This window comes from Thamnophis elegans, chromosome 4 (assembly GCF_009769535.1).
Source record: "Thamnophis elegans isolate rThaEle1 chromosome 4, rThaEle1.pri, whole genome shotgun sequence".
Lineage (NCBI taxonomy): Eukaryota > Metazoa > Chordata > Lepidosauria > Squamata > Colubridae > Thamnophis > Thamnophis elegans.
In genome coordinates, this window is record NC_045544.1 from 77950795 (window position 1) to 77963449 (window position 12655).

Here is a 12655-nt window from a genome sequence, read left to right on the forward strand (position 1 = left end):
CCCTAACTTGCCTCATCCGTAGGCTACAGAAATTGACAAGTATACGGACACTACCTTACGAAATAAAGCTCTTAGTTCCGCTGGCACACCTGCCGCTTCGGCTGCCTTCGGGAACGGAAATAAAGCTGCTTCGTTGCTCAGTTCTAACCGCCCGCCAGTAGGGGCACCACTCTCAGCCGCGCCTGCCCTAACCTCCCCTGCCCCCCCACCTCGTCCTTGCTTTGCGTCATCAGTGTGCGCCTGCTCGTAGGAAGAACCCGCCCCAGACAGGAGCTGCCGGGAAACGAAAGTGAATTGTGGCGGAGTATATAGAGTTGGAGCGGAGGGGCGAGGCGGGCTGCCGTTCCTCCCTGCCAAGCCCAGCCGCAACTGTGGACAGCTCCGAGCCCTGCTCTTCCCTTCTCTCCTCTTTGTTCCGGCCCGAGGCAGAGCCCTCTTCCCCTCCCTTGTGAGTGTAGCAGGCAAAGGCCCGGGGCGGGAAAGCGAGCGAGCCGAGGAAGGTGAGGGCTGGCGGTGCACGGCCGGCTCCTCCGGTCCGCCCTTCGTGCTCTCTCCCACGGTTCGTTCCCGCCACACAAGAGGATCCCATCGCTCGCGCTCTCATTCTCCCCTGCCTGCTTCTGTGCCCGTTATAAGCATGGCGATGATGACCTTTTCCCACCGCAGTCGCCCCGCATGCCATTGGCCGTTTGCCCCTCGCCTCTCACTCCTCACCTTGCCTTCATCGCCTCGCCTTTCTCTTTGCCTCCGCCTGAGCTTTTTTTTTTTTGGGGGGGGGGGTGTCTCTTGTTAAATTAGCCTGGGATTATCCAAATTTATTTCCAAGGGAATAGATTATTTTGGACCCAGCGGTGTTTTGTTTTGGAGGCTCACCTGCTTTCAAGGTTGCCCATTTTGAGTTTGCCTAAGTTGACTTTAAACTTTTTCCCCATCCACCTTTTGCTTCCGAAGTTTCTCCATGGGGCTTCCCTATTACATTATTTGCTCTATGTATAAAGTGCTATTTGTTTATTCTTTTATGTCTGTATCTTATTCAGCATTCCTTCCCCCGCTGGCAAAATTTAAGTATTTCTATCCCTCAGGAACTGATATCCCAATTAAAATTCTATCTTTATTATTCTGAGTACCTCATACTTTAAAAAGTGACCATCCAATTCATACTTTTCTGTTTCCATTGGGAGGTTAGGCATTGCATGGCATTGAGGCCAAAAAACATCAGAATAAAGTTTTGATATTATATTTCATTATTTTGGAAAATATAGCAATGTATTCTAGCAAATTTTTCTACGTTCCAAAGTTAATAAAAGTCAGTGCTCTCTTTGCTTATTTTTTTCCATCACATTATACTGGAATGAGGCCTTTTGAATGAAATGGGACTTGAATTTGTTATATAAAACTGGACTACAGAGGAGTTAAATGTTGAGCCATTCTCTGTAATAGGCAGCTGTTCATCTGATTCTATAGTTAATGCATTTTTTTCTTTTAAGAGTATGTAATTTATTTCTGTGTGGATGAATGTGATGGAATTCATCTTCGTTAATAAGAAAATATAAGGCATTTCACCTCACTTTCATGAAGGAATGTATATAATGTAGGAGATACTATACTTTTTCTAGATATTATCAAAAGAATAACAATGTAAGAATTTTTCACTCAATTGAAAGTATCCAGCTACAGCAGGCAGCTGTATGTTCCATGCCAAAATATTTTGGATACCTCTATTGTCATTAATGTGTCTTTGTATTAATGAAATCAGCATTTTTAATATTTGTAGTTTTTTTAATGCTTCAACTTTTTTTTAGAAACTATAGATTTTTTGGTACATGTTATAAATACATAAATACCAGCTAAACTGGTTGTATGTTTATTATCCCTCTTATTTTTCTGGTTTTAAATGTATGGCCTGTCCCTAACCTTTACAAATCTTGATTCAGCAGTCAATTCCATTGTATAAATGGGGCTCATATAAAAATATTTATGATTCTAGTCACAAATATACTGTTTTTAATTTTTATTTTTAATTATGATACAATATGATCAGAGAAAGAAACAAGAAAAATAGAAAAAATGTGTATACTATATCAGTTTGAAAGCTGGATTCAATGTTAAAGTAAAACACTAAATAATTGACAGCTATATCAGTATGATTCAATTTATAAATCATAAAAATACTCTGATGTTAGGAGAAATTTACCAAGTTTAGATTTATAATCCAATCACTTCTTGCATTATAAATCTAAAATAGTTTCCAAACCTAACTGAATTTTACATCAATTTAATTAATGTTGATATCATTTTTCTGGCCAATTATGAAATATTTATGCTTTCCAATAAAAAAGCATAGTGTAATGAATTTTAGATGGTCTTAACCTGTAAATGTTGAATTCAGTATATTTTGTACAAAAGTAAGTTTTAATCATTTAGTAATAAAATGAAAATGTTTATGATTTAGAAAGAAACTTAACGAATTGGTGTCATCTCAATAAACACGCTTAATATTTTAATGTTTTACCTTGTTAAATTACTCAGGAGAAATAACATTTTGTTGAAATAAGTACAATATTTTGTAAAAAAATAACCAATGCACTAAATGGAAACAAAAATCTTTGGAAAGTAATTGTGGGGCCTATTCAGACATGTTATCTTTGAAAACACACAGTGGGTAGAGCTTTATTTTTTCCTTTCCTACTCTTTTTCTTTTAAATGAATATTATTTAAAATGCACAGAGGCACTCCAATTTTCTATGTTAAATATTTATAAAAAGTTTGGAAACTAGAATATTCTATTACCGTAGAATTATGTGATGTATATGAATTTGTTGGTAAAATATACTCTATTTTCTTACAGTAAAAATGAAGAGAAGAACAGACCCTGAATATGGCAGCCCACAGAAAAGGCAGAAAAAAAGGATAGAAGAGTTGGGTTTGACTCTTAGTTCCACATCAGATGATGAAACCCAACTTAATATTAACCATGCAATTCAAGGTACTTATTGATGCAATCATTACATACATTCCTGAAGCTTTCAGTCATCTTGGGGAACATTGTATGATGGAAAATGCAACTATGACATTTTTAAAACTCCCATGCTCAAACAATTATTTCTAATTTTGTTGCATTGAATTTATAGCAATCTCCCCACTGTTCTTAGTTGAATTGTTATTAATGAGAGCTCTGTAATAAAAATACTATGAGGTATCAGTATTGTGAATCACAAATGACAGAAGGAAGCCTGTCAGGTTCCAAAAATCACATGTTGAGCTTCTTCTAAACAGTTTTCTTTATTGTTCCTTGCTTATATACAGAAATCTTTCCAAACTAAAGTAGACTACTTGTACCATTAAACATATACTCTGAGAATTCCTAGGGAAGAGTTGTGTTAATCCCCTCCACACACAAAGTATTTAAACTTCACTTTTGCTCTTCTAGAATCAACTCCCTTCAAACTAAATTAGTGTAAAATAGAGTGTTTTTAGCTTGTGCAACCTAAGGATATTGACTGATATATGGAAAAATGAGGCCAGCTATGTATTCTTTGCATCTTTGTGCAGATGATTGGATGAGGAGAAAACATTTTAAAGTATTTAAATTATTAAAAAGCATTTTGATTAATAGACATCAACACCTTAAGCTGGGATGCTTGGAGATTGATAAATTCTCTTGACATATCAATGGCTTCCCATTGTACCCCTCTTAGCTTTTGGGATTATAATAGATTATTATAATGGACTGCAGTTACACTATAGAAATTAGGTGTTATGTGATCCTGTTTCAAATGGAGACTGCAGCTAAAGGGTCCCTTTCTCACATTCTCTATTCAAAAGATCATTTCTGTTTGATTATTCTCAATCTTCATGTGTTTGGAAACAGGGGAAAGATATATCCTAAGATGTGCATGTTCCAGATCCATAGCTCTGTATTAGGCCACCTAGTGTGAATGCAGTTGGTATCAACTTCAGAATGTGACATTTTAGAAATCTAAAATTTCAGAGAACTGCTGCCCAATAATGGGACAGTATTGATAGTCCAATCTGATAAAAGATAATCTATGTTTGTAGCTCATGACTAATATATGTTGTGCTGATTTTTGAAGCTCCTGTTTCTTCTGTTTGTTTTTCAGATTCTTCCACGACAAGCAGCAGTGAATCTGATAGTGAGAACAGTGCGAGGCGGCCTACTCTTGGCACTTTCAGCAATAAATTCAATGCAGATTCTCTTGTGGAGGGCACATCTTCCCGCTACTCAATGTACAACAGTGTGTCCCAGAAGCTCATGGTGGGTCAGAATACCTCTTGTTCTGTAGGATCTGTCAGCTTGATCCTGAGAATAAAATTAGAGTTTATCATTCTTCATTTGTTAGTGATCCTGATTTTCAACACTACTAAGGCACTTCTTTATATTTTTGGAATGTCACAATAATGTAATAGCCTCTTAGTGGAGCTTCCTTAATGTTCTGTCATTTAGTTACATATTGCTGGTGTTTCCCTGGTTTTGTTATGTCTTCAACCACCATAAAGCCTGTTAGGGTTAAAATAGTTTAAGCTGTTATTATTCAGGATCTACTAGTTATCCTTTTCTGTTTACCTCCAGGAACTAGTAGCTTGATATGAGGACATATGTTTTCACTTTCAAGGATTTTGAAATTCAGTGCAATCTGTGTGGAATAAACTTCTAGTTCAATTTTACAGGTAGTCCTCAATTTACGACCATAATTGAGCCCATCGTTTATGTTGCTAATGAGAAATTTTATGACTTTTCTTGCCACATTTATTAAGTGAATCACTACAGTTGTTAAATTAGTAACATGGTTAAGTGAATTTGACTTCCCCATTGACTTTGCTATCAGAAGGTATAAAAGGGGATCATATGACCCCGGGACACTGCAACTGTCATAAATGTGAGTCAGTTATCAAGGATCCGAATGTAAATCACATGACCATGGGGATGCTGCAGCAGTCATAAGTGTGAAAAATGATCTTGTCACTTTTTCAGTGCTGTTGTAACTTCAAACAGTTATTAAGCAAACTGTTTTAAGTAGTACTTGAAGAACAATCAGGGAATTTCTAGGGAAATCAGAATTTTATTTTTTAGTTCAGCACACTAAACTGACTTCCCTTTCATATTTTTTTCTGTCCTAATTTTCAAATAATTTCAATTGATTTGTTGCTTAATTTTTGGGTTGTTTTATAGTATTTAAATTAATTTTTGAAAATTCTATTTTTTAGTTATTGTAGTTTATATTGTTTGTGTTTTACACAGACTGTATGTCACCCTTTAAAAGGATGCCTTATCACCAAAATGTGTACATTAAAAAAGTTTTAAAAAGCAGAGCATAATTGAAGACCTAGGAGCACAATTGCTTTGGGTAGGATTTTCATTAGCTCTTAGGAGACAATTAAGTGAGCATCTTGAATATCTCTGTGCTACATACATTATCAGTATGTATTTAACTCTGTACATTTATTAGTATTATAGGGGGCATGGATTAGACGTGAACTGAGTTTACCCGTATGATTTTAATATTTTAATTAATAGACAGTGTTGTCTTTTATAAACTAAATTATCCCAGAACAATCTGAATGATAGAAGTACAGAATGCATTCCTACTTCAGTGAATCTTTAAAGATAAATGAAATTCTTTATTTAGGACCTTTGGCAATGTATTTCCTATAAATATGCATGTCTGTATATAACACATTTTTATATACATGTGTATTTGGTGCTTGGAAATATGTGTTTACATGACCTTTTTGAAATATAAGAAATATAGGATATTTCCTTTTAGGCAAGCACTAAAAACCTTAATGAAGTGCAAAACAAGTCTGTTTTATGAAAAAGTCAGATATGATCTTTCAAACATTATATAAGGTAATATTTTTGTACCAAATGTAATATACTTGCAATGTATATTAACAAACATTTTAGTATGTTAGGCAGAATAACGGATTACTTCTGTGTTGGTAATTGGTAGAAAATGAGCCTTGAACTTCCTAAAAGCCATAATTACTTTGCATCTTTGATATAACCACTGTGTTTAAGAAGCTATGGTTTAGTTAGTGATGGGGAACAGCTTTATTTGGATGCTTTATGCAAATTGGGATTTGTTCAGTCATGGTTGCTTAAACAAACCAGAATGAGTCTTGGAGGTTGAGCAAAGAAATAATAGTTTTATTTTATTTTCTTCTGGTAGTCGTTATCAAAGTGTTTTCGTTAACTGTAAATGACGGTTTTACTTGTCTTTGGGAATATTTTCTTTTTATGGTGTAATTTGTCTATAGGGATTTTATGGATTGAGCTTGTTTTAATGTGGAAAAGTACTTATGCCAGTTTTGTTTTGTTTGTTTTGTTTTTACCACTGTGACTTGGGGTGTGATATCCTTCTGGGAAAGGGATAGAAGTGCGGCAGTGTTTATGTTGAGATTGTTTTTTGGAAAAGTAAAGTCTCATTTTTCTTTATGGAAGCCTGGATGTATTTTTGCAGTGTGTATATTTTTTGGTGTTTTAATATTCTTATGCAATTGTATTTTTATTTAAACATTTTTTAAAGATCAGCATTATTAATCAGTGTAAGAATATATATAAAAGCAATTTGTACAATTGCTTTATAGAAACAAAATGTTCAGAAACAAACTACTTTGTTAATTTTTTTAAAATTTTAAAAATATTATTGATCCAAGGAAGTACATCAGACTTCCAGTGTTCTAATGTAGTAAACTGGCAGCTAACAGCACACAAGTACATAAGAAATTAGGTTTTGCTGTTGTCTTGAGAAAAATGGGCAATAAAGGAATAAAGCTACATTAGTATTAGTTATTAAATACTGTTTTGTAATGTTTTCAATTTCCTCAGAAAATTCATTGGAGATAATAAACATGTAGCACTGATTTCATATGAACTATTTGATTACACCCTTGCCAAAATAATCTTTGATTAACAGAGATGGAGTTAGAAATTTGGATTTCTCAAAAGATTTTGAATCAGAAAATTTGAATCTGCAAAACTTTCTTATTGAAATGACTAGTGTTTAAATTAGTCCATTCAATTTCAGTTTTCATAATCTGCAAAAATATTTGAGTTACATTATTTGATGTAAAAATATTATGATTAGCTTATTTCACTGAGGTTTGACAGTTACAACCTGAGAAATGAAAAGTTTTACTATGGGAAGAAAACATATTTTTAATTGAAACTAAGGTTGGGAAAAAGGCAATAAAACAGAAGGCAATAAATTTACCTGAAGTGGAAAGTCACCCTATTTGTATCTTTCTGGACTGTTAGGTAAGCTCCCTGTTGGGAGAACGAGTACGTTCAGAGAAGCGTTGTGAGAGTTGTGTTGGAGAACACACAAACCAGCATACAGAGACACTGCAGTTTAAATAGGCTTTTACTTTCGTGGAAATAGAGGTATCAGAGTCCATCAAACAGTTCAAGTTATATACTGATAAGACAGTCAGTCATCAATGTCTTTCAGTTAAGGGATAATTCAAATAACATAGTCCATTATCATATAATCAGTCTGGTACTCAAAGTTTACCAACAGTTGCAAAACTTACAATACCTCCCGGCACTTTCTAACAGCCAGCTTCCAAAACACTCAGATCAGATCAGCCCAGCATCTAACAAACAGAGAGCTAACAGTCATTCTGGCTCCCTCTTATGGCCGATTGAGGAAAACAGCAACCAATCACATTTTACAGTATGATTTAAAGAAACGGTACAGCATTGCTATATGATTTATATATTGCCAACCCAACCGTTAGAATTATATTCCTAACATTCTCCCCTTTGGGTAGGACAATATATAAATCTTACAATCTTAATTCATATCCTTGCAACAATGTTTATGTTTCATAGTACCTTGGGCTTTAGTAAAGTGATCTGCGATGTTATCTTCAGACATACAATACTCCAGTGAAACTATTCACACTTTGCCGTACTTTCAGATATCTTATATCAGTGTATTTTGATCTAGTTTTTACAGCAAGATTGGATGCCATCTGAATTGCTGCTTGATTGTCTTCATAAACAATCATAGGCTCTCGTATGTCAATCCCCATATCCAGTAGAAGTTGTTTATAACAAACTACATCTGTACATAATAATGACAGACATGAGAACTCAGCCTCCATAGTCAATAGACTTAAATGTTTTTGTCTAATAGACCGCCATCCAATTAGTGCCTTTCCCAGAAATACAACAAACCCTGATGTTGATTTCCGTGTAGACACATCTGTAGCAAAACTTGCATCAGCATATGCAGTTAAGCTCAGATCACTTCTAGGTTCTAAATACAATGCATAATGCATCATTTGCTTAAGATATCTTAATATCCTCTTAGCAGCTTGCCAGGCAGGTTCAGCATTAAACCTGGCTAATTGATTTACACTATATGCTATGTCGGGCCTTGACCAATTACTCAGATACGATAAGCTACCAATCAATGATTGATAAATATCTTTATCAAACACAGGGCTTTTTACATCATCATGGCTAAATTCCTGACCCATTGGAGTTTTAGCTGGTTTACACAAATCCATCCTAAATGTTCTGAGTAGCTGGTTAATCTTTTCGGTTTGTGAGATTTTGTATCCTCCCCTAGTTTTATCTATTTGTAAACCAAGATATTGCCTAATCTCGCTGAGATGTTTTATACTTAACTTTGTCCTTAACAGTGTTATAATCCTCATAGCTTCTTGCTCAGTTTTAGTGATTAATGCTATGTCATCAGTGAACAATAGCAACAATGAAATCACACCATTACTTTTCTTCTTAAACAAATATGGAATCGCCATGCCAGTTTTAAAACCTATCTTAGTTAACTCTTTAACTATACATTGATTCCATTCATATCCTGATTGCTTCAAGCCATACAGACTCTTTTTCAACCTCCAGCAATCAGTTTTACTATCAGTTTTAAATCCTGCAGGCTTCTGTAAATATATAGTATGTTGCAACGGTGCATGAAGATATGCTGTCTCTACATCTAGACACTGCAGTTTAAATGATTAACTATATATTCATTCTTAGCTGCCCACACTAATGCTGCACGTAACGATGTAGCCTTTAAACTAGGCGCAAAGACCTCATCATAGTCATTTGCTGACTGAGCAAACCCTTGTGCAACTAACCTGGCTTTATGGGTTACAATCCCATCTACACTATTTTTAAGTTTGAAAATCCATCTACAACCAATGGCATGTTTACCTGGTGGTAACTTTACGTTTTCATACACCTCTAACCTTTGCAATGATTTCAATTCCTTTTCCATTGCATCTTTCCAAGCTTTCTGTTCCTCAATTGGATATAGAGTTAATTCTTGGTAATTAGCAGGAACCTTATTTGCCTGACATGCTATGGACGCCTTATACCTGTCAGGTGGTCTAGTTACACGAGTTGAACGTCTAGGTATTTCAAGACTCACCAGTGTACTTTCCTGGATAACCTGCTCTTCTTCTGGTTCGTCATGTATTTCTTCCTTAATGTCTTTAATTACTGGGTTTCCTACCTCATCATTAGGGACTACTTGGGTGTCGATAATTAGATTATCATTTGCTTCTAATTTATTCCACCCCACATGTTCTATAAACTTAGCACTAGCGCTACAGTAAATCCTAGCTGTGCCCTTCTCCCAAAACCTAAATGATCTATGGTTAGCCTCATATACTACAAAAAATAACCATCGAGCTCTTTTCTGCCCTTTCAGTCTCACTTGTGATGGAATATGCACCCATGCTGGTGCTCCGAATGAATGTAGGTAACATCTGGTTTTCTGCCATGCTACCTAGTGAATGGTAATTCACCGGTTGTTGTATTCACTACATTATTTAAAACATGCTTACTACACATCATAGCTTCACCCCACAGTGTTTCTGGCAAACCTGAATCAGCTATCATAGTTCGAGCCATGGCCTGTAATGTTTGCCCCCTTCATTCTACAAACGAGTTACGTTGTGGCCTATAAGGAGCAGAACGTTTGTGCTCGATTCTAGCTGTTCTTAACATTGTTTGTAATTTGTAATTTGTAAACTCCATCCCATTATCAGTAACTACAGTAATAACCTTGGCTTTCATCTTTCTCTCCGCAAACCTCAGCCAATTAAAGAAATGCTGAAATGTTTCTGTTTTATTTTTGATTAACAGAAACTGTATTGGGAATAATGATCCATGATACTCAAAACATAACAGGCCAAACTGGGTTTTAAAGGTCCTATTAAATCAGCAAAAACAGCTTCCAGAGGTCCCTTTGTTTTAAAACCATTCAGTCTGTTTGCTGGAGTAACTTTGCTTTTCTCCTGATTGCAAACATTGCAGTTTAAATATTTACTACATAGTTTTAATTTTACTCCTTCTGTCAACTTAACTGTTTGTTGCAGCATCTTGAAATTAATTGCCCCATGCATCTATGTAGTAAATGTATGCATTCGTCATGGGGTTTAACATTATGATAAGCTGTGTTAGCCATCTGGCCATCTGGTATAACATACAAACCATTTTTTAAAATGGCAGTAACCCTATTATCCTCCTTTTCAATAATACAGATGTCTCCCCTAAACGTTACCACATAGCCAATGTTAACCAGAGCCCTAACTGATAGTAGGTTGAATTTCAGGTTAGGTACATATAACATTGGTAACTGCTCATTTAGGAATGAACAACATGCATAACCTTCACCAGACGCCCTCACCTTCCATCCATTTGCCATAAATACATGTTCCTTGCTCGTGGTCATTTTTACAAACCTTTTTCTATCTCTAGTAATGCACTGTGATGCTCCACTATCAACAACACACAAATCATGGTTTACTGGTGAATTGCTAGACATAGCCAAAGTAGACATAGCTAAGTTGACATTAGCATTTTTTCTAGCTCTTCCGGCATTCTGTTGTTTTGCCTTTTTACCGAACCTAGCTATATGTCCCTTAGCCCCACAAGAAAAACATTTTTGAATGGCATAGGCAGTAGAATGTGACTCCTCATGTTGTGATGGTTTCTCTCTCAGTTGTTCCCTCTCCATCCTTCTTCTTGACTCTTCCAACAGTTGTGCAGTAATGTCAGTCAATGTTAGTTCATTTTGGGTTAGGACTTCAAGAGATGATACAGAAACAACATAACTCTCATCCAGTGAGGAGAGTATGATATAAACTTGATGTAGCTCAGAAAAAAATAGTTCTTTTTCATGTAGCTCCTGGAAAACCCCTTTCATAAAAGTTAAATGAGCTAACATATCTCCACCTTTCAGAAGACATGCCCTAAACAGTTTGCGTGTAAGATGTATGTGTGCACCTACAGTGTCACGTACATAAATCCTCTTCAAATTCTCCCAACATCTTGCAGCAGAATTTTCTCCACGAATATGTACTAACTGTTGGTCATTCAGTGTTAGACCAATAATGCACAACACCCGTTCATTGCATCGCTGAAAATCTGCTATTTTCTTGGCATCATCATCGTTATCTGGATTCCAAGCAGTACATCCGGTGGATTCTGTACAGCATCCCATAAACCTTCCCTACGCAGGAGTAGACTGCATTTCATAGACTAGGAAACATAGTTTGTTCCATCCAACCGGGTTATCTCGATAGACTTGTTGATGGGTCGCTTGCCATCTTCTCCAGGATAGTGCAATCACTAAATAAACAGTTGTCTATATGCGGTATTGCGTATCAACACCAACTCTCTTTAGCTACATCTGGTATACTATGGGCCCATAACCAGTGTTAGGTAAGCTCCCTGTTGGGAGAGCGAGTACGTTCAGAGAAGAGTTGTGAGAGTTGTGTTGGAGAACACACAAACCAGCATACAGAGACACTGCAGTTTAAATAGGCTTTTACTTTCGTGGAAATGGAGGTATCAGAGTCCATCAAACAGTCCAAGTCATACATGGATAATACAGTCAGTCATCAATGTCTTTCAATTAAGGGATAATCCAAATAACATAGTCCAGTATCATATAATCAGTCTGGTACTCAAAGTTTGCTAACAGTTGCAAAATGTACAATAGCTCACAGCACTTTCTAACAGCCAGCTTCTAAAACACTCAGATCAGATCAGCCCAGCATCTAACAAACAGAGAGCTAACAGTCATTCTGGCTCCCTCTTATGGCTGATTGAGGAAAACAGCAACCAATCACATTTTATAGTATGATTTAAAGAAACGGTACAGCATTGCTATATGATTTATATATTGTCAACCCAACCGTTAGAATTATATTCCTAACATGGACCATAGCATTATCTGTTTTAATTATTTCTTGATGACTTTTTGAAATAGATTTAAAAGGATTTTTTAGTTTGCAAAACACTCATTTGTAAGTGTGCTTGTAGGGTGGTGGCTGAGTCTGTGTATTTGTTAGGGTTTTAGAAGATAGTTCTGGATTTTATATAGGATAGGATCTTTATGTTCCCTTACACAAAATGGGCATATTGTTCTTTAAGTGTAATTTGGCATATGGAAGTCATATTGTTATCTCTCTGGATAAAAATGTTAGGTTCCAGAAGAAACTCGGCACTGAAGGAAGACAACTGAATATAGTTAAATGAAGATGCCTCGCAAGTATAGTAAGAAATAACTACTGTGTTCTCTGCAGGTTCTTTATTTGTAATAGTTTTATTTCATCATTTGTTTTTTTCTGCTTCATTTTCTAGATATAATTT

At 35.8% G+C, this 12655-nt stretch overlaps 1 protein-coding gene across 3 annotated transcripts in view; it reads left to right on the forward strand.

The window, feature by feature from the left end:
* Positions 1-245: 245 nt before the first annotated feature.
* Positions 246-12655, forward strand: part of CMTR1 (cap methyltransferase 1) — a 47400-nt gene continuing 34990 nt past the window's right edge. The window contains exons 1-3 of one of the 3 annotated variants that reach the window (XM_032214900.1): positions 246-559; positions 2849-2986; positions 4122-4276. In XM_032214900.1, the coding sequence (XP_032070791.1) occupies positions 2854-2986; positions 4122-4276 (288 nt within the window). In that variant the 5' untranslated portion in view covers positions 246-559; positions 2849-2853. The remainder of the gene's footprint in view (positions 560-2848; positions 2987-4121; positions 4277-12655) is intronic. The other 2 variants (XM_032214898.1, XM_032214899.1) reach the window with 2 other exon arrangements.